Here is a 27649-nt window from a genome sequence, read left to right as displayed (position 1 = left end):
GCCATGGACTTCCAGCTGGTAATTTACTCCGTAATACTGGATACTGCCATGGTAATTGAATGTGTGCTGACTTTCAAAGCAAAGATCTGTATTTTAATAATAATCTCTCACTAAGCATAAGAAAGTGCTTGAAGAAGCAACAAGAAAATCGACTAAAAAGTGGGATAAATCCACTGGTGGTAACCAATCCAACTACAAACTCGAGACTCGCTCATCAAAGTGCGTGAGGATCTCAACCAGTACGGCCGTACGGTTGCTGTTCCTACATTGGATATCCTAAACTTGAATTACTGTAGCCAAGATGAGCCGCTGGTAAGGCTAAGAAAATTCCTTGTGATTCGTTAAACGTGTTTAAATTAGTGCAGTGCCTTCCGTGCCAGCCAAAACTTATATAAATGTGATTTGAGAAAGGGCCGTGTGTTCGCACAAAGGGCGTTGTTGTGGTAGTGGTAGAGCGAGAGAGAGCGAGAGCGAGTGGTTGGTGGGGAAGTGGTTTAGTGAAGAGTCAGGTTGCTGTCATAGCGTGGGGTACCCGCATACCATAAGTAGCGGACTTACACGAACATCACCATCATGCTTAGCCCTGCTGTATATGGAATGCTTCCTAAAGATTTGAGGTAGAAATGTGTACAGAATGCGTGAATACCCATCGAATCCTTCGGGGCACTTTGTTAACCAACCTCCCTAGGAAGTTGAATGCCGACAGGAGACATTATTGGGCAGCAAGGCACGACGACTTCCTTGGCATTCCAACGTTTCTTGGTATTTCACTGACGTATCCTGAAACTTAGCCAATGGTTTGGATACTTTGGGATTGACTCTTCCATCTCGTTTTGCTTCTGTAGGATACTGGAAATATACAGGCTAATTAAAGTAAATGTAGGAAAAGGCAGAGGGAACTTTGATATAGTTAAAATTCAGTTTCATGTTTGAGTCGATCATTTTAAAGAAAGGGTTGTCGAGGTAACACGCACATATATAATTATAAATATGTAATATATACATATATGTAAATATATATATATATATATATATATATATATATATATATATATATATATATATATATATATTATATATATATATTTATATATATATATATATATATATATATATATATATATATATATATATATATATATATATATATATATATATATATATATATAAATAAGTGATTACTCATTGTCTATCTTGGCTGGTGCATTTCTCATACCGATTTACTAGTAGCGTAGAATTTTCTCTCTGAGTGTATTTAGTGTGTTAAATATATATATATATATGCTACAATTTCATTTATATAAATTGCATATTTTTTTGTGGACAAATTGCCTATTTTTCTTGTCAAGGTTAAGCCTAAGTATCATTTGAAAGGAAAACACTCATTTGCAACTTGTATTTCCTTGCTGGCAAATTCGTTATGATTTTTCATGTAGCAGATGTAAATGCATACACGTGATTTTATACCCCACACATTTTATTGGCAAGTAAGCTGTTTTCTCAAGTTGATGGTTGTTCTAGTAAAGACTGGACAAATATTAGGATTACCTTCAGCCTTAAAGATTTAATTCCTGTTATTGAAAGTCTCCACATTGTGAACCATTTCATTTCATGTACATTATAGGTGGGATTTGATAGCTTCCAGATGAATTAAGTGTCATTACTCAGTACACTTGATATGAGTTCCTTTTTTGCCTTTATCACCCCTTGTTCTTTTGACTCTGTTCAAGATTTCTATCAAAGACTTCAGGCTAGATTCTGCTTATTTAATTTAAGCTTAGTAAAACTCTGATAAGTTCGTGAAGGCAAGATTTATTATACATTCAATATACATTTAATTGACATGTTCCTCAACATTAATTTTCCTGGCATTCCTTCACTGCTGTTTATTCCCACAGTGTTTTTTAAATTTATTCCTCCAATGCAGTTTATTCCGACAGTTATTTTGTTGTGCCTCCAGTGCTGTTTATTCCCATTTTTTTATTTGTTTTGTAGACGGTATCTAATTTACTACTGAATTTTTACTCTTTTCACAAATGAATAGTATGGGTATTTGGGGAAGTTTGCTCAACAAGTGGATGGGTATATTTGCTTGTTACAGATGAATGTACACATTGTGTACATAAAGAAATACTATAGTATAAACTGCACTGCCTGTACATGATATCATACCTATATATTGTATGACAGACCTGTAATGTTGGGTAGAACATAACCATATTTTACATAGGTCTATAATGTTAGGGTAGAAGGTAGCAATCTTGCTGACATGTATCATAAACATGTTTTACATTACTGACCTATAATGTTAGGGTGGAAGTTAGTTGTCTTGCAGATATTTATATAGATAAATTATAAATTTATTTGTAACAGTGCTAAAATATTCATGCCTGTTAATATAAGGTATTGTGTGGGAAGGAAATTTATAAATTAATTACAATGGGTACTGCCCGGGTTAATGCTTACTTGAGTGCTCCAGTGCCACTTTGTTGTGTACTGGTACTGTATTTTTTCAGTTTGGTGCGTCGTCGTAGTTATGGCATTGCCTGTTCCAAATTTTTTAATAACAACTGCAAATCTAAATTTGCTCATTTTAAGCATACTTTTATGCTTTCTTATTGAGTTTTGATCTGCTGTTAATTGCAGTGTGGTACCATCATCTCTTTATCTTGGTCATTTTGTATACTGGATTATTCATTATCTTTTTGTCTGGTTTTCAGTTTTTTATTTCACTTCAATTTCTTTCCTGATTTTATTCTTTATGGTGGCAGAACTTTCAGATGTTTTAATAATGTTAATTGTTTATTTCAGAATTCATACCGTATTATATCTTTAGTGGTTTCTTATGCTTTACATTGGATATTCATAGATTTTGAATACATATATACCATGATGACGCTGTATTGCATAACAAGTTGACTTAGATGTATGCAAATAGAATTCAGCTCACAATGATTGATTTATTTCCATGCTTATATCATTTATTACCAGCTTCTAAAGAGGGCATTAGACAGTCTTAGCATGTTGAACAGGTGTTCTTGGATTTAGTAAAAAAAAGTATCGTTTGCCCTTTATATGATTTCGAAACAAGTTTACATTATTTGCATTTTAAGGATAAGGCTGTCAGTTGAAATCAGGATCAGATGGTTGTTCAATTATGAAGAATACGAATTGATTTAAAATTTGTCATTTCTTGTACAGTATTGTTTTCCAGTTTTTTTTTGTATTCTCTTTAATAATTTGATTTGTCTGACTTTATGATGTTACAATACTGTAGTTTGTTGGATTTATAGTTTAATAGTATTGTCAGTTATAGCTCATATGAAAGAGACTGGATGGAAATTGGGTATCCAAAATTAGAAAACATCTGTTAGTAGACAAGTTTCATATCTAGTTGAAATTTGAATATTGCTGTCAATGCAATCTTTAGTCAACTCCAACAAAGTCCTAGCATTTGATTACCAATACAGGGGAATTAATGAAGGGATACATGGGGTGGTCATTAAGGAAGTATTTTTACTGGACAGTTTGTTTAAGGATATTCAAGGTAAAGCTGTTTACCTTCTACATACAGTACGGGAAACCAATGTTTTTGGTGAAAGCTCATGAGTAAAATTCTGTAGATGATAATCACTATACTGCATGGGTTGCATTATTTAGGTACATTATTCTGCCAGTGAATAGTTTATAGCCTATGTTAAGGCAGAAACTTGCCTTATAACATTATGGTGTTCACTTCTGCCCTTCATGATAGGTTCATAGACTAGTTCTGAAGACCATTAGGTTTGTGATACCAGTGTGTGCTTAATGCACACTACACTGTTTAAATGTAATTCTTTGCTTATTTGCAGTATTGTAAAAGATATTGGAGTGCTCAACAAGCATTGCAGGTGTTATCAGAAAGTTTGATTTTGTTTGTAAAGCTCCCTATATCTTCTTATTGATGGTAGTAGAGTGTTTACGCCAGCAGAAATTGCTGAATTTTATAGGATGTTATGTCTTTATGTCTGAAACATCCCCTGCTTAAATGGTTTCCATTTTCTTAACAGTGATAGTTGAGTTTTAAGTCTTGCCCAGAAAGTATCTTGCTTTGCCACTTTCCACAAGTTTTGTTGCAAGAAGAAACTGGTTAGTTTCTAGTGTGTGTGTGTGTGTGCCAGTAGACCTAGTGAAAGGTACTGCATTTGCATGGTAGAGTCAGGTGTCATAATATGTTGAGTCACACTGGCCAGCATTTGAGGTTTTGAATTCCTTGGATAACTTTCTAGCAGACGTCTTTGCTGTACTTTGAACATTGTTGCTCTCCAGTTTAAGAGATGATGTTACTTTCAGTATTAAGGGATCTTTTCATAATTACTAGTAGATGGACATTTTTGTCTGAGAAATCTTGCTCAGCAAGTAAAATCTTCCTTTACCTACCCTTGAATCATAATTATTCTTGTAATTAACAAAATTTCCAAACTAAGCAGACATACAAAACAGTTTCGACAGCCCTTTACGTACTTATGAATTGGTGAGCGTACATGAGATTCTTTTCAAGCAGGTTACTGTATTTAGCATGTGAAAATGTATATTAACACTGTGTACAGTTGTTGCAATCTATAACTTAAAAGTTGTCATATTTTTTAATATTTGGTTAGTCTCTGCAGTGCCATTTTATAATAAACATGGCATTTGACAATTTTGTTCTGTTTGTTAGTGGTGAGATTTTTACACTATAGTTCTTCACTGCATTATGCTATTCCATTACAGTACTACAGTTTTTAATGAACCTAGTACATATCTGATTGTCATAAGTGCTGTTTCACTATATACTGTACTACACTTATTACCGTACAGATCGCTGTAATATTGTCCCTTTACTACAGCACAGATACTCTTGGTACGGTGCGGTATTGTATGCTGATTAGATGTTTTGATTCATGAAGTGTTGGTAGGTTTATTGTGCGTGGCAAATGACGTGAGTTAATAATATAGATTACATTAATGACAAGTATACATTGTGTCAGTAAGTATTAGATTAAAGCGGACGACTTAACTATCATAGATAGTTGGTGATGGGTTAAGGGAATTTTGTAGTGCTGAGTAGTTAACATTCGTATCAAACTTGAACAGAGTTGCAATTCATTGTGGTATTTATGCTTTGAGGCGAATGCAAGCAGTGATGTAGGGGTAAGTGCTTGGCATGCCTATCAAAGGAATTTTTTATCATTGATGCGAGTTTTCTTGATAGACCGTGAACATCAGTGGTCTTATTTTGGATAAATCATGAACAACAGTCTTTTAATCAAAAGCAGGTGATGTGTATGAGTTTCACTTTGAATGTCATACTAATCAGTGGAACAGTTGATTGTGCTGAAGAAAATTTGTGATTGAAATTTATTAAGAATGATGAGTTATTAGAGTGCATCTAGAATATTCTGCATGTGACTAATTTTAAAAACTTTCATTTCTAATAGCAGTTTTGAAATTGCCTTATTTAAAGAATTTTGCATACTGAGAAGTCTGAGCTTGTTGCCTTGCTGATGTTTAATTTCACTTGATAAAAGATGTTTAAATAGATTACCTGTATATTTGGATGCATTGCTGCATGTTGCAGAGGGTCATGTATACAGTAGTATGCTGTACTAATAAGTATTAATTTTGTTTTGCTAATTAAGCCAGTAATAGAACTGTTTAAGTTGATGCCTTAACTTTTTGCTGTATTTATATTGATTTAAGTAAAATAACAGTATAATTGCTTTATTTTCAATACAGTAACACCTTGGTAACACAGGATATATGGGGAAAACCCTTAATGTTTAGCTGTATTGCAGGATTAGCCAAGGCTTTTAAGGCTGGGGCCAAAGGTTTAAATGCTGTAAAGGTGTAGTCATAGTGTATCAATTTCATTCCGTCTTTTTTAAAATTTTCCATTACACTGAAACATGCTGCACATCAAACATTAACAAGTAAATGATTATAGATAGATTTTAGATAAAAGATAGTTTGCCTTTCAACTCCATAGTCTTCACCTAGCAACACTGGAGGATGGGTTTCTTTAACATCTATGGCTTTTCTTAATAGAGAAGCGTGATGCTTATGCTATTGGGGCCTATTAGTGGGAAACACTCAACAACATGGGTGCAAGTACCATACATACAATAACTGTGATTGACAGATTACTCCAGGAATTCACCTATTCCATGTAGGCTACTGTACTGTAAAACAGCCACATTAAGATTAGTATTGTTCACAATAGGTGGAATTGGGGTAATGCAGAAACATAAGGGATAAAAGTAGGTTGAACTGTGCTAAGAGTATTCAGTTTTTTAAAAATTTTAATGTCTTAAATTATTTAATTAATACTGTGCTCTATGTATCAGGTTATTGAATCTTACATTTTCAAATAGTAATCCTTTCCAAAGTATATGCTATTAAATTTTGTGGCATACTCTGCTGACATATGGAATAAAATTCCAGATTTGCAAGGTGTTGCTGTAGTGAGATTAAAATAGGGATTTACTGTTGGTTACACAATTTTTTTTCTTTGGCAGGCGGGTACGAGTACCTGTAACAACAAAGTAAGTGGATCAACAAAATATGAATGATAATGACGGTGTGGATATATACTGTACAAGATTTTCACAACACAAGAAAACTTTTTATTGCTATTACTGATCCTTTTCACAGTCTTCCTTTTACTGTAGTTTTGATTTGGCTTCTTTTCTCTATGGTGCTTATTCAGTTTAGTCGCCTAAATTTTTGCTTCATAGTCTCTTCTATTTATTGGTAATGTCCTATCATGTGTGTCATGATTTCAGTCAGTTTGGTAAAGCACTAAGCTATGTTACTGTATATGTATGAAACACAAACCATTTCTGGACTAGAGCCTATTATTTCCATGTAAAGAATGTCCTTAAATAGAGCCATCGTTTATATGTAAACAACGTTTTAGAAAATTATTAGTCACTCTGGAATTTTATCAACATGCATATCGGTCCCTTTCACTGGAATAAGCATGATAAGCTTAAATCTATTTGGTCAAGGTAAAGGTTTTAATAACATTTGATTGTCTAGTCAGCTTTATCATGTAGGTTCTTTTAAGTGTCCAGGTTAGTTAATATTGGCTGGAGATTTAAATTGGTATGCCTTCTAAACCACGTACAGGTGTTGCAAGGTAATTGTTAACCTCTTAAGTCATTGAGAGAAAAGCATCCAAGGGGATAATAGTATGAGAATTATGGTATGTTTGTAAAATTGAAACTGCATTACTAGAATGGAATGGACTGTCTTAATAAAAAGTGTGGGACTAGAACAGTCATTGAGTTGGAAAGTAGACTGGTATTTGGGGAAATGCCAGTCTTGTTGGGCCCAAACTGCATCATAGATAAGTTTCTTTTAAATATAATAACCTGTCTTAGAGTAATGGATGGAGTCAGGATTGCACTAGAATTTACGTGATAACTTTTCCTGGAAGATTGATCATTCACAGTACATTAGAAGGTACCTTCAGAAAGGTGAGTAGCCTTATTGTAGGTCATTTCAAAGGAACTTGTAAAGTTTTGTGTTTAGATTGTTTAGTATTTGAGTAGTCTTGATCCATGAACTCTTTATCTTGAAGAGACACTGCATCATGCCAAAAAGGAAATAAAAATTTTTATGAATGAATAAGGTTATGGTGTTGATTAACCATAACAAGTTGTATATAGCTTATCTCATCAGACTTTTAGTATTGCAATACACTCCCAGAACACCTGAATTAGCCCTGGTCACTGACCAGCCCAAAGTATATCCCCATAAAATTTACCCACAAAGTAGATAATTAACTGTCAGCGTTACCAAAGCTACAGGTAAAATCTTGTCAAATGAGTTACCTGAGGTACTGTTAACAATGCTGCTGCAAAGACCGGCCTACAGAGGCCGACATCCCCCTTTGTTATTAGTTCGCCGTGCTGTGTGGGTGTGTCCCACATCAGGCGAACTTTTGGTCATTTAGCCCAACCCCCGTTAAAGAATTTGGATATCAAATTACAACTTGGGACTGTTTTCAACGCCTTTTCTCTTGTTTTTCGCTTTATTGGCTGGATTTGGAACTTCTCTCCCAGTTTTGACTTTGGATCGCCACTTTGGACTCGATTGGATAAGTCAGACAAGAAGACGTCGCCGTCTGCTAGCACTGCTGCTTCCTCTTCGTCTACAGCTTCGATGACCGAGCCTTCTACTACTGGAGATGCTGCCGCTCATTGGTCCTGCACATCCTGCAGGTGTAGGATGAGTACCCTCAAACACGATCGACATTCTGTTTGCATTTTATGTAGGAAGGTTCAGTGTAGTATCAGTCAGAGATGTGACGAGTGTAGGTCTTGGTCAGTAGATCAAATGGAGGATTATTTGAAACAGAAAATCCTTTGCCTCGAAGAGTAAGCGCAGGTCAGGACCAGCTGTAGGGTTACGATCAGTAGATAAGGAAACGTTAGATTCAGAGTTATTCAAGAAGTTAGAGGACAGTTTATCATCCAGTATGTCTAGCCTATTTCTAGCCTGATGAGTAAGTTAACAGAATAGAGATAGTGATAGTAGTAATCATTCTTTATCAGCTCCCCTGCCTGTTCCAGAACCAGCCCTAACGGGTGCTGGGGGTCATGGAGAACCGCAAGCCTTGAGGGTAGGTTCTACTGGCCCCCCCACACGAAGCAGGCAGTGTTGGCAGCAGATTCCCCCCTTCCCACTCAAGGTGTAAGTTCTGAGGTTGATGTAGAGTTAGGTAAGACAGACGAGTAGGGAAAATAGGTTAGGAAGTGTTCAGGAAGAGAAGTAGAAGGTGCAGTCTTCTTCAGATTCGGGTTCGGTTGGGGTTTCTAGTGTGACGGCTTCGTCTTTGGTTCCATCTTTGGTTTTATTTCCTGCTTCAAGTTCTTTACGACAGAAGGTTTCTAAGTCCGTGTTTTGTCGTTTGGATGGGATTTTGGGTTTGTCGGGTTCTGAAGTGTTGGAGGATTCTCCTTTGTCTTCAAAGATTCCTTTTCCTTCGGTGGACGAGTTTGGTTCTCATCTTGCGGTGGTGGTAATTCTGGTGACCAAATTTTCAATTTGGCTGAGTATAATGCAGAATTGTTGGGTTTGTCACAGTGTTGTAGATTACTAGCTAGGCAATGTTTTCAATTTTGGGTTTTCCAATATTCACAATCACGTCTTGAAGAATTTTTCTGAGTTTGCTAATGATGTCTGTCAAGATTATCAGGGAGGAACAGAGTTGGTCTAGTTGCTTTCTCTAAAAACTATGGATTCTTCTGCTGCTTCTGAGTTGTCCTTTTTTCCCCGATTTCTTCTAAGCCTTCTTCCAATGTCTTTACACAATCTTCTTTATTGGGTCACTCTTTGGGGGGCTCTTCGGAGTCTTCTCTTGCTCATCCTGTTTTCTTCGCCATTAAGTTAGCAGAGCAAAGAATTTTCATTGGTTCAATCCTGTAATGTTGGAGTTTCAGTGGCTCCCTCGCTCTCTTCGGGGTTGAGGCAAGGTGTACCTTTGGCGGGGCTGTCTTCTTTAGCACCTTACACGGGTCCTGTAGTTTTCTTAGGCTTCTGGTCTAGATGATTCGCAGGTGGTCGCCGAGTCTTCCGCAATTCCATATTTTCATCCTTTACTAATGTGTCCACTGCGGTTCTTGCGGATGCTACGGCATTTGATGTTTCGTCTGCGCCATTGTTGAGTGTATCAGTACCGATGGTGACCTCAGCCTCTCCTTTTCACTAGAGTAGCTGTTAATTTTCCTTCTTTGGTCTCCATTGGTTCCGCAGCTTGTAGCTTGTCCCGAGAAACATCTTTGAGTACTGGACCAGTTGGTATGTTCTCCACCTTTCCAACGTCAGCAGTAGGTGATCCAGTGGTTACTCTGAGTGTGGCTTCTTTCTTTTTCTCCCCTTCTACTTCTTTCTCAACTTTTCCTGCGGCTATTTCTGTTTCTCCTTCTAAGGTGTTCAATTTGGTTCGGCTTTGTTCCGGGTCACCAGGGAGTTCTTCCTCCCTTTCCCTTAATCAGTGTGACTTCAGCTCTGGATACCCGTCCTGGTGCGGCGTTGGTTCATATGGCGTTGGGTGGATTGGGTGTTGCGGCCTCTCCGCTTGCAGGGGTGGGCGTTTGTCGCCCAGGTGTGGTCGGCCCAGGTGTTACGTCATCGTTGCTGGGTGGTGTGGGGTTTGCACAGTCGAGTGCGACTGACTCGAGTTTTGTCATCAGCTTTAGTTGGTACTGGGTTTTTGCAATCAGATTACGGTTGGCTCAGGTATGATGGGAACAGGTATGTCAGGTGTTGGTTTCGCACATCCAGGTGTAGCGAGTTCCGGGTTTTTGGGTGCAGCTCTTGCGGGTGGTCAGTTTGTCTCTTTTCCTGCCCCTGTTCAGTCGGACCAGTCTGAAAGAGAATGCTCTTTGAAGAAGAGGAGCCGGTACCAGATGTAGGTTTTTCTCCAGCGAATGAAAGCAAGTATAAGCGAATGGTGGACTTTATCCATTCTCTCTATCCACAGTCCAGGCTCCTGAGGAACCTACACAATCAAACCAAGCAATGTTTGAATTGTTATATGCAACTAAACCAGTAGTCTCCCAAACATCAAGTAAACTGGTCTGGTTTGGCCGAGTCAAGTGGGCACTGAGGGAGGCGAACTCTAGGTTTGCTTCTCTTATTGGGTTGGGTAGACAGGATTCAACCTTGCTTCCTAATCGGAAGGGGTTCTGTAGGGTAGCGGGTAACCCTTCTGCCAATGTCAGAGTTCCTCTCGACGAATCTGTTGAGGCTCTTCTCTATCGGATTCCTTCGTCGAATCATTTGGTAGCCGTTCCATCTCGTGAGGCTTGTACTTTGGAGGACATTTTTTGCAGCCAGTCTGAGGCCTTGTCCCACTCTGTGGATGTTGTCTGGGTTGATGGGGTTTCTCAAACAAGTTGGACATACTCCCTCCGATCCTGTACTGTTTGACATCCTTATCACTTCAGTATTGATGGGGTTGGCATACCAGGCCAACATTTCGGCTGGCTGTACAACGTTCTTTGGCAAGAAGAGGGGGGGACTTCTTTTTAACTCCTCTTCCGCCTCACTATCCGGATATACATAAGAGGGTTCAGTTGAGGGTGCCTTTTGCACTCTGCAACAGTCTTTTTAGAGAGGAGTGTCTCCATGGTCAATTTTTTGTCGTCGTCGTCAGCAGTAGCATCACAGGAGGCTATGATTTGTGTGGCTGCTCAGCGTTCAAGTGATGTGGCCAGTATGACGAACCTTGTTGCTTCTAACTCATGTCTCTGGTGTCGGCAATTATTCATCGTCGAGGGTACCAGAATGTTGAAGTATCTAGCCTTTGGTTGATCCTTGCCTCCTCTTTAGAGGAGCCAGTAAGTGCGAGGGACTTCTTATTGAATCTATGCAAGATACTAGGAATTCATCTAAACTTTGTCAAGAGTTGCCCAGTTCCAATACAATATATAACCTTTCAGGAATGAGGATTCTCTCTCTTCCTTTGAGTTTTTTTTTTTTTTCCAACCCTGGAGAGGATCCAGTCAGTCCTTCAGCAAGTAGAGGTGTTCCTGTCCAACAGGGAACAGCCTGTACCAGCTTGGAGAAGCCTGTTAGGGAGAATGTCTTCTCTCTCTCTCTCTCTTCTAATTCCAGGGTCTCGTCTCCGGATGCATTTCTCTTCAAGTATGTCTCAGGAATCGCAGGGACTTATGCAATGAGAACACAGTTATAGTCTGGAGTGATTCTTGCCTGTCGGATCTTCTGTGGTGGTCAGAAGTGCATCTGACACCTGGAAGGTCTATCGACTCCCCTCTTCTTGACGTTCATATGTACTCAGATGCCTCAGATCAAGGTTGGGGAGCAACCTTGGAGGAAACCCAGGCTTCAGGCCTCTGGAGGGATTGGGAATGAGAGGAGTCAATAAATCTTTGGGAACTCAGGGCTGTAAGGAAGCTCTCAGGTGTTGTTCAGTCCTAGTGCGCAATAGCGTAGTGGCTCTGTTTTGCAACAACGTAACTGCCGTGTTGCATCTGAAGAACTCGGGGTTGGGGGGGGGGAGCAAGATCAACAGAACTCAATACTATAACACAGAGAGTCCTGAGAAGGTGCAAAGAACAGAAAGTGTCTCTTCTTCCAAAACTTATATCAGGGAGTCTCAACGTACTGGCCGACTCCTTAAGTTGCTCTCGTCAGGTATTGGGGGAAGAGTGGACTTTGGCCCAGGAAATAGTATGTCAGGTTCTCCAGAAGTGGCCAGCATCTGTGGACTTTTTCGCGACGAGATGAAACCATTGTCTTCCAGTTTATTTCTTAACAGTGGCGGACCCCATGTCAGTAGGCACCGTTGCGACGTTACAAAATTGGAATCACATGCAGGTGTATGCATTCCTCCATTCAGTCTCATTCTTCAGGTAATCAGGAAATTGTGGGAGAGTGTCAAGATGTCTATGACTCTAATAGCTCCTTGCTGGCCCTGCACCCTTGGTTTCCGGAACTCCTAAGCTCCTTACGGAAGTTCCGATGTTCCTTCCCATGTGGAAGATCTTCTCAGACAAATGCATTTTCACCATTATCATCCAAACCCTCCCGTGCTGAATCTAGTTGCTGGCTGCTGCTGAGCGAGCAGCTAGATAGATTGGACTCTCTAAAGCTGTGTCTAGACAGCTTGAGAAAGTCAACCCGTAAGCTTTATCAGGTCAGCTGGACAATGTAAAGAAGTTGGTGTCGTAAGGAAGGTCATTCCATCTGTAGACCTTCCATAGCCAAAATAGCTGATTTTCTTTTATTCCTTTGGAAAGTCAAGGTTCTTTCGTATTTGGCTATTGCTGGCTACCGCTCAACGCTTAGCAGTACATGTAGTTTCCATCTTCCCAAAAATTTCTAGTAGTAAGATCATCCATGATTTATTACGTTCTTTTAAGATTAAACTTCCTGTCTTGCCGACTCAGGCTCCTCTGTGGGATTTGTCGGAAGTTCTAACGTAAAGACAACTGATTAAGAAGGTGCTTTTTTTCTTACAGCATTAACTACAGCTAGAAAGGTGGGCGAGCTTCAAGCAGTTTCTAGGCTGGTTTCCTAGGCAGGAAATGATATGTATGCCTCTTCTTCCGGAATTTGTGGCGAAGATGGAGTCTGAGGTTAACCCTCTGCCTTGTTCGTTTAGGGTTCTTTATCTGCAGAGTTCATTACCGGCAATCCAGCAGTGTTTTCTTTATGTCCAGTGCAAGCATTAAAAGTCTGTTCATCAAAGGTTGAGAAACTCCGTCCGCGTCCGCATACACTTCTTATCTCTCCGCGGAATCCTTCCCGTCTGCTGTCAAAGAATGCGATTAGTTACTTTCTGAGGGAGATGATTTCCCAGGCTTCTCAGGGTTCTTCTTCGTCGTCTTCAGGCTCTGTATTACCCTGAGTGCACAGTATTCGGAGTATGGCCACTTCATCTTCCTTTCTAAGGAATTGTTCAGTGTCTTCTATTCTGGAGGCGGCTAACTTGGAAGTCCGTCTCAGTGTTTACTTCCTTTTACTTAGGAGATGTTCAATTTGCCTTGTTGGAGGGTTATTCTCTTAGTCTGTATGTAGCGGCTAACTCTTATTATCTAGGGTGCGTTCATTTAGCTGAGGTGGTATTCTCTTTGTGCAGAGGTCCTCAGGTTAACCAGATAGAGGAATTCCTTTTAGTCTTTAGAATCTTAGGCAGCAGTAATAGTATAATCACATGAACTTAGGTTAAGTATGTTTTAAGGTATCTTAGTCTTTGATAATTTCCCTACGAGAGTCCAAAGGGGTTCTCTAGTAGGCTAGGCTCTTTTGTCGGCGCTGAGATAGTTCTTCGCTCATTGATCGTCGGACCTTATCCGGAGGATCAGTGGCTTGGTACACTGCTTCATTCCCCTCCATACATGAGAGGCTCTGAATAGCCACATGGGAGGTTCATCATACTTTCCCATACATGAGAGGTTCCGAAGAGCCACATGGGAGGTCGACGGACCGAGACAGTACTGACCTGACTGTCGATTAAAGTACTCTCCAGCATGTCTCTTCACTGGAAGCATTGATTGATATGGTGACATACATTTACACATACATTTACGCATAGTAGGTTGATAATGAGTTACCTGCATATTCTTCGTTGACAGGTCGGGCTGAATTAGAATGACCCCACCTTCATTAAAATTTTGTTAATCAGGCTAATTCAGGTGTTCAGGGAGTGTATTGCAATATGGGGTTTTCATAATAAAACTAATATTGTAATACTTACCTGAACACCTGAATGATTCCCACCCTCCTCCCCACTTCAATTTTGATAGTAAGTGACTCAATTGGGGATGTTGGCCTCTTTCGGCCTGTATTTGCAGAGCGTTGTCAACAGTACCTCAGGTAACTCATTTGAGAAGATTTTACATGTAGCGTTGGTAATGCTGACAGTTAATTACCCACTTTGTGGGTAAATTTTATGGGGATATAGTTCGGGCTGGTCAGTGACCAGGGCTAATTCAGGTGTTCAGGTAAGTATTACAATATTAGTTTTATTATGAAAACTTCATTTCGTAGCAGTGTTGTTATAAAGTATTATCTCATTAGACTTTTAGTATCTTAGCAGTGTTGTTATAAAGTATATTTTTGTAAAGCAATGTAACAGACTTAGTGAGCTACAGTTCTAGCTTCTCATAGGTCTGGACAGTTGCAACTTAGTTGGCACATAAATACTGTAGATGTTCTGTTAAGGTGGCTAGGCTACCTACTGCACAAAATTACGTATATTTTGGATAAGAGTGGTAATTAATTATTAATTGAAGTGTAAAAGCTTTGTATTTTTTAATATATATCCCCCCTTTTTTATAGAAAAGTGCAGTCTTAATTTTTTGTCAGTTACAAGGTTGGTTACCAGTTTTTCAGTGGCAATATAAATGCTATAAAGGAAAATAGAACTTGATAATAATTTGAAATTTTTCCAATGACAGTCTACTGATGGATTTTCCAATTTAGTCCACTGATGGATGATGAGTTTTACTTATAGATTGTGTGCAGTAGTAGAGATGCTTAAGTTTGCAGAGCATAATTTATTTATCTGTTGAAGTAAATAAATATTAAACTGTGTTTCTAGTACAGTATGTCTTTTAATCATCAACTTGGATGTTGTATGTCAGGTTTTTCGCCACAGGGTTAGATATCTCTCCATTTTGTGCTATCTTGTACACACACTGACTGAATTTCCTGGTGTTTTAAGTCTTCATCTACTGTATAACATTTCTTTGTAATTTTTGAGTTTTTCCATAGTTCTGTGCCCTAACCTATCTTATTTATTACTTTTCTGATTCCTCTGTTGCTCTTATTGGCTAAGCCCCTGTCATAACCAGGTTTTCAGGTAGTGTGTCAGTCTGTTTTCCATATATAGTACATAGACAGTACATACTTATGTGATCCCAGTTCAGTATAGTAGCGCAGTTAGTTATAAATCATAGTATTCTATAATTGCTCAACCATAGAATTTCCTCCATTTTCATTTTTCTTGTTGATGTCGCTTGATAAATGTGGCAATGCTACTGTAAACAGGGTTTTTTTAATGTTTTTGTGTGGATTTAGTTGCTGAGTTTCTCTGCTCATTCCCTATCAGGAGGTACCACCTGCAGTATTGTTTATTGCATGGTGCATTCTTCACAGTATTAAAGGCTCTTTGCATTTTCCTTCATGCCCAATTGCATTGCATTACTTTTCATCTGTTGCCTTTGGTCTCTTCCCACCAGTTTTTCCGCCTTTAACTGTGTCTTTCTCCAGTTTTTACCTTGTTAATCTGAGGAGAGACTCAGTGATTTGGTTAAACTACCTTGCAATAATAATTAAGAGGAATACTGTACATTATAACTCCTCTACTTCCAGGAATTTGTGAATTACCTAGATATTTTTCTGATGTATAATATTTAATGTTATTTTTTGTTAAAGGAGGAAGTCACATTTTATATCAGAACTGTCTTGAGTTAATGACTGACAACAGCTGGTCTCAAGCCTGTCGGAACAAATGAGAAGGGTTCAGTTCATGAGAGATGGCATACGTAACATGTAAAAAAAAGTATAGAGTAACATCTCAACTTCACAGACCTCAACTCAGCAAACGTCTGTATTTATTAGCTAATTATCATTAGTATTTTTTGTTATGCTACTGTTTTAGATGTAATAAATTTTTTTATAAATCTCCTAAATTGAATGTTAAGTGTAAAGCACAGGCTAGTCTAGGTTCGGAACTATTTGATATTGCTGTTAGCTGTAAGATATGTAGAAATTCTTCAAGTGCAGGTTATATTTAAAGGTCTTTGTTACTAAATGGACTCCGTGGGGGTGCTACTGTAGCATCAAAACCTCCCCACTTATTTGTAGGGCAAGAGGCCTTCAATTGATGGGTTATCCGATTAGAGTAGTATCACCCCAATTTTGTTAACTAGCTTAAAAAACTAACTAACATACTGAACATCTGAAATAACAACTGTATATTTTAGGAATTATTTTTAGGATAGATATTTAATTGTTAGGTAAGAAGGTAATTTAATCAAATCATAGAGGCTGAACAGTAGGCTGAGATAGTTTGGTATTAAAGGAAAAGCAGAATTAGGTTAATAGAATGACAATAGTTTCACAGAAAAGGTCATATATGAACACTGGACCAGATGGGAATTCTTGCTTAAAGTATGCCAGATACAAGAAAGTTTTGTTTTAACACCTTTAAAGGAAAACTGAAGCTCAAGTCTATGATGATTTGGTTGGTGTCAAGTCTTTTACTTATTTATTCGTATGAAGTTAAAAGACACACTTTTTTGTAGGTCCTTCATACAGTACTGGAATATTATGTGGTAAATTCGTTTCTTTTTCTGGGTTGGTTGGAAAATTATTGCTGTATGACATTTTATGTATTTGTTGTTCATTCTTTTATCATACCAATTAGTTGCATAAATGTTCTTGTTGTTGGTTGGAATGCAACTTATTTGCCTGTTTAATGTCTTCACTATGTCATAGTCCTTATGCATGGATGTTTTTGTGGTCCTGATGAAATCTAAGAAAGTATTTATTAAACTGGTGATTTAACAGTACTGTAGTGTGTAGTATTATAAATTTATTCGTTGCATTTTGGGAAAATTGTTGAACTGGGAATTACTATTATAATTATTTGGCTAAGAAATTACGTGTACTATATTTGAAAATGGCAGTATGGTTTTTGGTTTACTGGATTGTTTAGAGTACCAGTGCTGCTGTTTTTGGATTGGGATAATTTTAGTTGCCACATTTAGTTTGCTTATGCCAAGTTGCAACCATAGATCTTTGCTTCAAACCTTGAACTGAAAATTGCTTTTCTTTCTTGTTGCATGTTCCAGAAAAGTGCATGTGCATTATGCATAATGTTACGTATTTATGATGATAATACAAATCGTGCTTTACTATATAAAATGTAGTTGATATTCTTAGATTTATTTTTTGCACAACAGACTGCCTATGAGTATTGAATTCCATGGTTAATGATCCCAGATTCTTTAAAAATCAAATGCAGCGCAACATGCTACTTGTATACTGTATATCATAAGCATGATGCAGTTGCACTGTAGAGCTGTTTTTGATGGGGAAGGTAGTAATGGTAAACATAAGTAATATTATTACTAAAGATTCATTTACATTGTTGGAATTTATTATTGGAACCCACTTTTAATTGAGGTCTGTCTTTTCAGGCGGAAAGATCCACTTGAAATATGTGGATCGAAACACAACAATACAACGTTGGATTATCATGAATGTCTGTGCAGGTTTGATTATAGGGGCCAAAGGCATAACAAACAACCTCTGAAGTTCAAGCATTGTCTTCTTGCTGATGAAATGAGAAGAATTGACAACTTCCAGATGTATGTGATCATAGCTGCAGTTGTGGGTGTTGTTTTGATATTTGGCATTGCAGCCTTTTGCTCTTGCAAGTGGTACCTACAAACTAATAAGAATCCTTGTGGTTGTTGTGTACCTAACTGTAAAAAGAAAAAGAAGAAAAAGAAAGGTCAAGATGAAATTAATGTAGGTAATGAAGTTCCTCGAACTTTAGAGATTGATGGCGGAGGACAAGCTTGGACTCCTATGCGCTTGGCTGTTGATAAAAATACCTGTGACAGAAACCGTGAAGCCAATCATAATCACCCACGGGATAGTGCTCGTCGTTCTGGGTTATGTATGAATTTTTGTATGAGTGATCCTGTTCAAGATTGCTGTGAATTTTTTGACTGTGACCTCATGTGGCGCAAGAAAAGTATCTACACTATACCTATATTTGGCAAACGCAAGCCAGCTCCATTGCAGCGCAGACCTACTAGACCTGCACCACCACCTCCTAAACCAGCTGTTACTCCTGTTGTTAAGTATCCAGAACCAGTTCATGAAGGCTATGAAGAAGGAATGGATTGTGAACCTGTGCCAGAGGCTCCACCATCCCCAGAACCTGTTCGAACTGATCAACCAAGAGCTATGTATGTTGACCCCATTGCATTTTTGCAAAAACCATTTTTGAAAACCTCCAAGGATAAAGCCACTGACGAAGATCAAGATGATATTTATAGCAAGGTGAAGGAGTTTGTTTTTGGAAAGTCAAAGAAAAGTGGTAGCGTGGCATCTCTTAATAAACTAGGCATTTCTAAATCCCCAGATGTCATCAATACTACTTCATCTAAGAAGAGTAAGTATGGAAGGACTGGCAGTCTTGCATCCTTGCATAACTTGAGTGATGAACAGCTAGACACTAGCTATCACAGCAAGAGGTCCATAAGTCTTGCTTCTCTTCACATGGTTGAAGAGGAGCCAGTAAAGACTGCTCCAAAAGGCAAATTGTTCATAGCGCAAAAGAGAGGTTCTCTTCATAACATTTGTGAAGATGATGACAGGCAGCCATCTTTGAAAACTGATGAGTACATAGATTTAGAGGAGATGTCAAAGAGGATGGAGGCCAAGATGGCAGCTCAAGGGTCTACTGCAAAACCAAATCATGTGGAGATAGTGGCAAGGGCAAACAGTACATTTCAAAGACAGCCATGTGCTCCCAGTCCTCCAGTTCATACCAAGCCAAACTGGACTCCAAATTTCATACCAGCCTCAGCATACACAAAGCCTCCTCCAAAGCTTGAGGCTTGTCCCTCTGATCCAGCAGCAAATCAGCCTTATCCTCAGGTGCCAGTCTTGCCCCTGGATCCCATTGCTCATCGAGGAGTCCCTCCCCAGTACTTGTCCCCAGATGCTAAATATGAACCCTCACCTATGCAGTATAGTGATGTACCTTCTGGACAATATTATCCACCTGTACCAGCTACCCTTGAGAAGCCTGCAGTGCCTGCCAGAATATCTGTAGGTACTCCAGTTGGAAGCGTGGGTACTCTTGGAAGACCTAAACCTGTTGTACCTCCAAGACCCCCCAACAGTGGTGGGAACTCTCCCAGACCCAGGGGGACAAACTCTCCAAGACCAAGTGGTGGAAATTCACCCCGTAGCACTGGAGGAAACTCTCCAAAGCCCCGAGCACCACAGCCACCAAACACCTTGGGAAGGCATCCACATGTGATGAAACCAACAGCGCCGCCACCTCCACCTCCAGTGACAACTCCAATTGAGTCCTCTTTATGAAAAAGAGAAATGACAGAGACGTGCGAAAAATGTGATAGTCAACTGTCAGTTTAATTGCTGACTGCTCAAGGGACTTCTTTAGCCAAAATAATTTATCTGTTCACTTAACAGATTATCCAGTATTTGTACAGTTGTTATCATCTTTGTGTATTTAGTGTTATGCTTCTCTTAGCCAGTTGTTGGCCAATACTTGACAATAGCAAACCAGTTATTCCGTTCCTATTACAAACCATTGTACTGCAGGCTTCTCACTGTTCTTATTTGTTAGATGCAAAGTATTTCTTGCTTTTGGCCAATATTTGTTTTGAATGTATTTTTTTTTGTTTAGGTAGCATTACATAAACCAAAGTTTGTAGTGGAGACTTTCTTGTACTTATAATGGAAATCTATTTGTTATTCAGGATGTGTGTGTAATGGATTTATATAATGCTGAAGTTTCAAGGAAATTTAGGAAATTTGCAGAACATTGTTGAATTTTTCATTTATACTGCTTGCTTGGGAAAACACATCTTTTATGGGTAGTTTATATAGTGATTAATTAGCAAATAAATATTTTAACAAATATCTGATCAATCTTAGTTGGTTTATTGAAAAATTTTGTTAGAGCAGTAAGTTATCGCATTACAAGAGGGTTATGCACAAGAAAGTACTTTACAGGTAAAATTGTAAGGTCACCTGTGTAAGGGTTAGCCTTTTGTTACTGAAAACTGATGCTGCGTATGATTGTGTTAAGGATAGAAGGGCATTATTTTGGGAGGTAATACATAAGAACTTACGATGAATTTTCTTAATGGAGGCGAGAAAGTGAAAATTAATTACCACTACCCATGTGAGCTATTTTGCCTGTACAAGTTACAAATTTGGTGTTTTGAAAGTTAATTATGTTTTCTTAAAAAGAGCAATAGTTGCAGACTTCTTAATAAGACAATTTCATCGTAAGTTGCCATTCAGTCACACGTGGAGGCAAAATTAGGTTTAGAATTTTGTTATTGAAACTAATTATCTTTTTGCATTTAGCATTCATCTGTTCAGTTTGCTGTCTTCCCATGTTGGTGTCCAGTCTGAATAGTTAATTGTGGGTTGGTGTTAATTTACGAATGCTCATGACAGTATGTGCTTTGTCTGTATGCCGCTATGTAAGTTTGATATGAAAAACCAGCAGTAATAGGTCAGCCACAGTTGTTCTTATTATTACTTGATATGAAACTTTATTCATATTTCTTTTAGATTAAAGGGAAAAATTTAATTTGAAAATTTATCTACCAAACAAACAGATACCTTGGTAACTTTGGCTTCGATGTATAGAACAGTATGGCCAAGTTTATTCAATGCTTTTTATACTTGAGGAAGAACACTTATCAAAAGTTAATGATGGCATATTGACCTTAGTCACGGGCGTTTATGGCCAACGTATGTGTTTGTTTAGTAATATGCTTTGTCTTCATATAATAGTATTGTACTGTTCAATTTTAAAAGTGCTCAGTTAATTGCAGGATGTTTTATGCTTACTATTGGATTGGATACAGAAATTCCATTGTCATTCCCTGACTGCTACAAGATAACGTGTAGGTACTGAAAGGCTACAGACATTAACTATCTTCCCCTAAGGTGATCTATTTGACCTAGGACTGAATTGACTGTTTCCAAAGTATGGTGAGTTTCAGAAATAAATTTACCATGATGTTATATAGTAGGTACCAGAACTGAGCTGACTCATTTTCCAAGGCAATATGTAAATGCCAGAGTGAATAACTCAATTTTCTCTAATATAATCAGTAAGTACTAGGTCCCACAAATGAATCGACCATCCTTTTAGGTCATTTGTAGGTCACAAAACTTTTTGCTCTCTCCCAGAGTAATCAGGAGGTCCCAAAACTAAGTGGCTATGCAGTAATGGTACTTAGGTTTTTTGCTAGCTGTGTTTGAGGAATGAATCCATAATGTATTTCAGTTGTGAAGTGAATAGATGAATGTTAATTTGGTTTATTTAGAAGTTAGGTATGGTTCATTTAGAAAACGACCTCAAATGAGGTTTTTCTTTATGATGCAAGTGATAGAATTCTATGTGGTTTTGTTTTGTTACTTTGACTGATGGTTATGTTTCCTGAAGTCTTTGTTTAGTTACATTTGAACATTCATGGGAGAGATAAAAAAAAAAAAGACAGCATAGATCATGCTAGTGAATGCTGTTAATCACATTGTTTTCTCTTAATCTTTTGCAGTGTCTTAATGTGATGGTGAATGATTTGGAATGCTATTTTACCCATCTAGGAGTCCTTAATTCTGTAGAGTTTGATACATGATGAGTTCCATTGTTTTACTGGAAAGCAACTGTGAAATCTTCATTTTGAGCATAGAATGAAGGTTAAAGTTGCATTATCATGATTTCCAAACATTTAATAACCAGCTCTGAAAGGGAGATGCTTTATTTGTTGTAGAGCTATACTCTCATTGTGGTTTTAGGGAAGAAATCTTTGCCGTCTTTGGAGGATGTTGGAAAGATGTAACTCCCATCTTGGGATGGGTTGATGTTGAGGTAAATTAGACTACATCTTGCTGGAAGTGATGATCACATTTTGTGACCTGTGTAAATTACAATGTGGTGGTAGCTATTCCCTTTTGCATTTGTGCTATTATTAGGTTGCATAACCTCTTCTCTTATATTGGGAAACTTTGTAAGGATCACAAATCTATTTCTGTTTCGTTTGATTTTTCTCAAGCACAGAAATATGAATTTCAGTAAATTTTTAAAAAAGATTTTTATAAAGTAATTCACAATAGTAGACAATTGAACTGGATTTGTTTTTTTATCGCCTTGGTAATAGTAAACTGAGGGTAGACCAACTTTGTCATAAGATACTACTTCATTGATCTGTTTAGTCTTAAATTCTAAATTGCATATTCCATATCTATTACTTGACTGCAGTGTACAGATATCTCTCTCTCTCTCTCTCTCTCTTTTTTGACGAGGTAATCCCCCCACCTCTGGTGGGATAGAACTGAAAATCTGATAATCAACCTCTCTATAGATTTTTCTTCAAAAAGGAACGTGATTGATTAGTATGAGAGAAAAGCATGTTTAGTTCCTAGTGCATGTTGACCTTTGATAATACACGTATTTCCGGCATTCCCTTTAGAAAGTTTAAGATAGCTTTGAGTTCTACTGTATATTGTGAAGCCAGTAGTCCACAATTTAGTAAGGCTCATTAATTTGTGTAAAATTATAGATGGTATAATTGACAGTACACTGCAGTCCTTCCAGTTTGATAATGTTGGTTGAAGAAGTGAAATTGGGCATTATTTGAAATAATCACAGAATAAGTAAATTCCATTGCACAATATTCAACTCTGTTGTTATTAGTCATTCAGAAATACTTATGTGCTACTACTATTAAAGGTGGGGAGCTTATAATATTTATGAATTTTGTGTAACATTTGCTATGTATTTAAGTTTGCTGTTTTGCTAGGCAATGATGAGCTTAAATGTAAACTGCTGAAAACTACTGAGGAACCAGCTGAATTGGCTTAATTTGAACTTAATAGTGTACGGAGGTGTAATTTTGTTTGTGTATAAGTAAAGTGTCTTAGTTTAGGGTAGTTTTATCTTAGATTTTTTGTATGAAAGGATACTCTAATTACAAGCCTGTAAATAGTGTATATAAAACTTTTTAGGTTACTCTGTAAAGTTGTAACTATAAGCATATTTTAAAAGCTCGACAATTCCATTTCCCGTAGTGTTACTAAATCCCGGCTCAAAACGTACTGTTGTTTTGAGGGTGTTATCAGTTCCCCTCATTTAATGTATTATTGTTTTGAGGTTGCTTCATGTGCCCAGTTTTATGTATTTCTTCACTGTCAGTGTTTTGTGTTGTCTTGGCTACATGACTGTACAGTATACTGTAATGTTAATTTGTATCTCCAGTAGCAGTTTTGGTTAATTAGACCTATTAGTACAGGAATTGCTGCCATTACTTATTATTTTGTTCTCAGTTGTGTGTTTAAAAGACTATAATTGCATTGGGGCTTCTAGCTGCAGTATGTAGCTGTAGCTCATTTTTTTTTTTATATAGTATCAGGCATTACGTGATGTTTGGTATGTAGTCTAAAAGTGATTTCTGTACAAGCTAACAGGAATTTACATGCTTGGTACAGTTTTGCCACATCTTTATAATTCATATGTTGTAATTTTGCTATTTTTTTTTTTGTTTAAGATTAGCTTTCATAGGTTTGGATGATTTCATCTTTCCATGCAAGTACAGTGTGTCAAAGATTCAAAGAAGTCATGATTTTGGGGAAATTTTTTTATCGAATGCGTAGAGCTTACAGACAGTCAGTATTTTCTGGGGTTAGCATTGTATGGATAAATGCCCTCAAGTGAGTGACCCTTTAGACCATATGGTATTATAGCATTTACCATAAATTTTGTTATTCTCAGATCTGTTTAGGTAGTTTATAATAGGAATGTCATGGAATATGATTTTTAAGCTTTTTCCTTCAGGGCAATACATCATGCTAACAAAAATTGCTTATTTTGGTGTATTGCAAGTTGCAGCTGTAGTGGTAGCGTTATCAAATTGAGCAAGTTTTCTGCCTCATTGTGCAACTTAGTATTTGCTTAGATGGAAATATCTTTTTGTATGCTAATTGTCAGGAATTTGGTGGCATAAGTTATATTCATCTTATGTAGCTTCAGGTAGCCGATCTTCCATTTCAGGTACCCTTCAGCTATTAAAGTACTTGTTTTAGAATAGTCTTCTGAGCTGTACAACAGTGTAATTTTAATATACTATTTGAGGAATGGTGCAGGTGGACAGCATTTGTTACTGGAGATTCAATTTTATTTCTGGATGTGTAACAGTATGACAAAGGTCATGGGCTTCAAATGATACTTTATAAGTTTTTCTTCAGTTGATCTGAAATTCTTGTGACAAGTTGATCTGACAGAAAATTCTGATTGTAGAATGTTTTCGGTAGTGTTTCCTAGACATCAGTGAAGTTATTGTGTTTAGATTTGAGTGACTTTAATCATTTACAATAGACTAATTTATGTAGCTAGGGTGGTGAGTATTTTTACAGTTTATTAAAGAACTGTACAGTGTATGTTAGTTACTTCGACAATTATTTACAGTATGCATGTTTCTACATCAGGATAGCTGTTGTGTTTTTTCAGACTTCAAAACAAAAGGTAGTAAAAGGTAATATTGCTGTGTATTTGATATGAATTCACTATTTATTTTATCAAGGTTTTAAAAATTTTAATTTGATGATAAAGTAAAGTTCTCTTTCCAAGAAAATTCCTCTCAAGAAGTTTCTAACAGTTACTACCATTTAATATTAAATGAATGTATGATTTTCAAGTATGTATTTTTATACAATGTTTAGTGTCAAATACTGTTGATAAGCTTTTTTATCAGTAGAATGAGTGTGGAACAAATTGTTTCACTAACAATGAAAACGAAGATTTTTTATGTGATAGCATATGCCATAATTATTTTCATAGTGTACATAAACTGTATAAATAAAGGAGAAAAAGAGATGGTCTTTTAATGCTAGCAGTGATCTATTTATTTCAATACAGTTGTTTTTATTTCAGTATGGTAAGTGTTACTTACTGAGACCCAGTTGAGAATCCTGATTGTTTTCGAAGCATTGATCTGAGAAAGTGAATTGCAATGAGAAGTAAGGCAATGATTTCACAAGTTGCTTTATGTATATAATGTATTCTATATTCTCAGAACTTGAAAACTTCAAACAAGAATTGTAACTATGATTGGAAATGTAAGAAAAATAACCAAAAATAAAATTTGCAAAGGCAAGAGAAAGTAGAATGTTAAAGTGGTACGAGATTTACATAGGTGGCTAAAACTGAAATCAGTAAGTTGAAGTCCTTGGATACAGAACAAATGAGCAGACAAAAGAAATCTTGAAGTGCAGTAGTACCTAAAATGACGTAATGTGCAGTGCATGAATATTATGTGCTAACATTATGAATATTATGTATGTGTAACAAAAAACCATAAACAAGTATTATTATTATTCTACGGAAATGTATTAAATCAAGGGAAATAATATGTCAAGGCAAGATTGCAGCATGACTTTGTGGGCTCCAGTGTCTGGCCTTTGTCCTAAAACCTATACTCAGTCCATTTACCTGCCAATTTACTTACAGTTTACCAGATCAATGTGGGACCCTGATTATTTAAAAATGAGCTTGCAGGCCAGTGTTATGGTAACTGTTTGGTCTGTTAGTGTTTAACAATCATTGTGCCATATGTGTGGGTGTACAGTATACTGATTTTTTTGATATGTAGAACTGTTGTATGTAATGAGTTCCTCGTTTACATTAACTAGCAAAATTGTGGAAATGAAGAGCAACATAATTTACTTAAAATAAAAGTGATGCATTTGCTAAATTATTGAAACTTATAATGAAGAATGATAGCGATTCTGCCTGATTTATTCAAAAAGATGTCTTTTGAGGCCACAAGACTATGTACATACTGTAGATGATTAATGGTAATCTAGCCTGTGGTTTAGCTGTCACTATCCCAGGATGGTACAAAAGTGCCATCTTGACTCCAATATCTGGGTATTAGCACTAATGTCATACATTTATCCATCCATCTTGTGCAATATATGGCAAGGAAAGCTCAGGTTAAACATTCCAAAGATCCTGAATGTAACTAAGAGTATATCTGAGGTTATGATACTGGTCAGTCAATGAACATGATTCATTACCGAGTCTAGCTAATGTTTCATGTATGGAATGCTACTGATACATTGTGCTGAAAATACACTTTCACTCTGATATTGTAGAGTGAAGACTTTGTAGAATGAATGGAATAGGTCATTTCCTGTAGAGAAGAGCTAGCCATGTCTTGTAAAATTCCATGCAAATGATGCAGAAACCCCTGGATCGACCAGTATGCTGGCACTCACTCTCTTTTTTAATTCGGAATTTTCTGCTGAATTGATTCGCTCGCATGCATCATTAAAAAGTGGTTCCCATGGGGTTATACAGTAGTAATTTTGGTACAGATTTTGTACAGATAAATTTCTTCAAATTTTCTTGATACAAAACAGGTGCTTTTTGGCCAGCCTTATAAAGGCTAGAAGTGACTCGGTGGTCTAGTTGAACTTATTGAGGATTATGATAATAATAATAATAATAATAATAATCAGGCATATATAAAATTTGTTTAACAAGAAACTCTTACAAGTTTTAATAAACCAATGTTTGTTTCCCGAACTTGTGAAAATCTCAGCTTAGTTTAGCTTTAAAGTATTGAAGACAAAAGTAATGACAGTGTTTTGAGGATTACAGTACTTTTATTTACACCACTGTTACACTTGCTTGTAAAGCTCAGCATGTATTATCATCATTTTCATTTTTTTCAGGCAGATGGTAAGTAGGCAATATTACGGTGTTCCATAAGAACTAATGAGAATGCAGACTGCAGTAATTACAGGTAACTCTTCCATGTTCTTTTTAATGTGGCTGTAAGATAGTTGGTATGTTTATGGGAAACAAATGTGAAGTTCTGGCAGAACTTTCAGTATACTTCCATCGGAATCTAGACATTGGATAAATTCAGACTAGTCCAATATTTTTGTGCCACCACTCATTTGTAATTTATGGTGTCATATGGGGTGTATGTATACTGCACTTTTATCTTTTTAAGTGACAGGAATGAGGGAGTTGTTGAGGATTATAGACCCATTCTGTTTGGTGTTCCATAGGCAGAGTTTTGGGATCTCTTGCTTTTGATGTTTACCTTTTACATGTCAAATGAAGTTGCCTTCCTTTTCATATTATGCCTTGACACGAGGATGCTGTGGCTGTATATAATGATGGCTCTGAAATCTGATGGTGGCACTTTGTTTGATGCTGTTTTTGTTTGCTTGTATTACAAATTGTAGGATAGAGAATTTTTTTTTTAAGCATCATGCTTAGGTGTCAATTTTTTCCTGATACCAGCGCATATTTTTGATAGGCAGTGAAAAGGCAGACAGCTTGGGAATG

The 27649-nt window shown here is 37.2% G+C and overlaps 1 protein-coding gene across 3 annotated transcripts; it reads left to right on the top strand.

Moving 5' to 3' along the window:
* Positions 1-95: 95 nt before the first annotated feature.
* On the top strand, positions 96-25160 carry LOC136844496 (uncharacterized). 3 transcript variants are annotated; one of them, XM_067113816.1, is made up of 3 exons: positions 96-312; positions 6537-6563; positions 17703-25160. In XM_067113816.1, exons 1-3 carry the CDS (start codon positions 302-304, stop codon positions 19624-19626), a joined length of 1962 nt encoding a protein of 653 aa, XP_066969917.1. In that variant the 5' UTR covers positions 96-301; the 3' UTR covers positions 19627-25160. The 3 variants fall into 3 exon arrangements, with proteins under 3 accessions (XP_066969917.1, XP_066969918.1, XP_066969916.1); XM_067113817.1 differs by lacking the exon at positions 6537-6563 and having other exon boundaries at positions 105-312; XM_067113815.1 differs by lacking the exons at positions 96-312; positions 6537-6563 and adding an exon at positions 442-617.
* Positions 25161-27649: the final 2489 nt, after the last annotated feature.

The sequence above is a fragment of the Macrobrachium rosenbergii genome, chromosome 12, assembly GCF_040412425.1.
Source record: "Macrobrachium rosenbergii isolate ZJJX-2024 chromosome 12, ASM4041242v1, whole genome shotgun sequence".
NCBI lineage: Eukaryota > Metazoa > Arthropoda > Malacostraca > Decapoda > Palaemonidae > Macrobrachium > Macrobrachium rosenbergii.
Note: the sequence above shows the minus strand (reverse complement) of the source record. Positions and strands in the feature narration are given on the sequence as shown.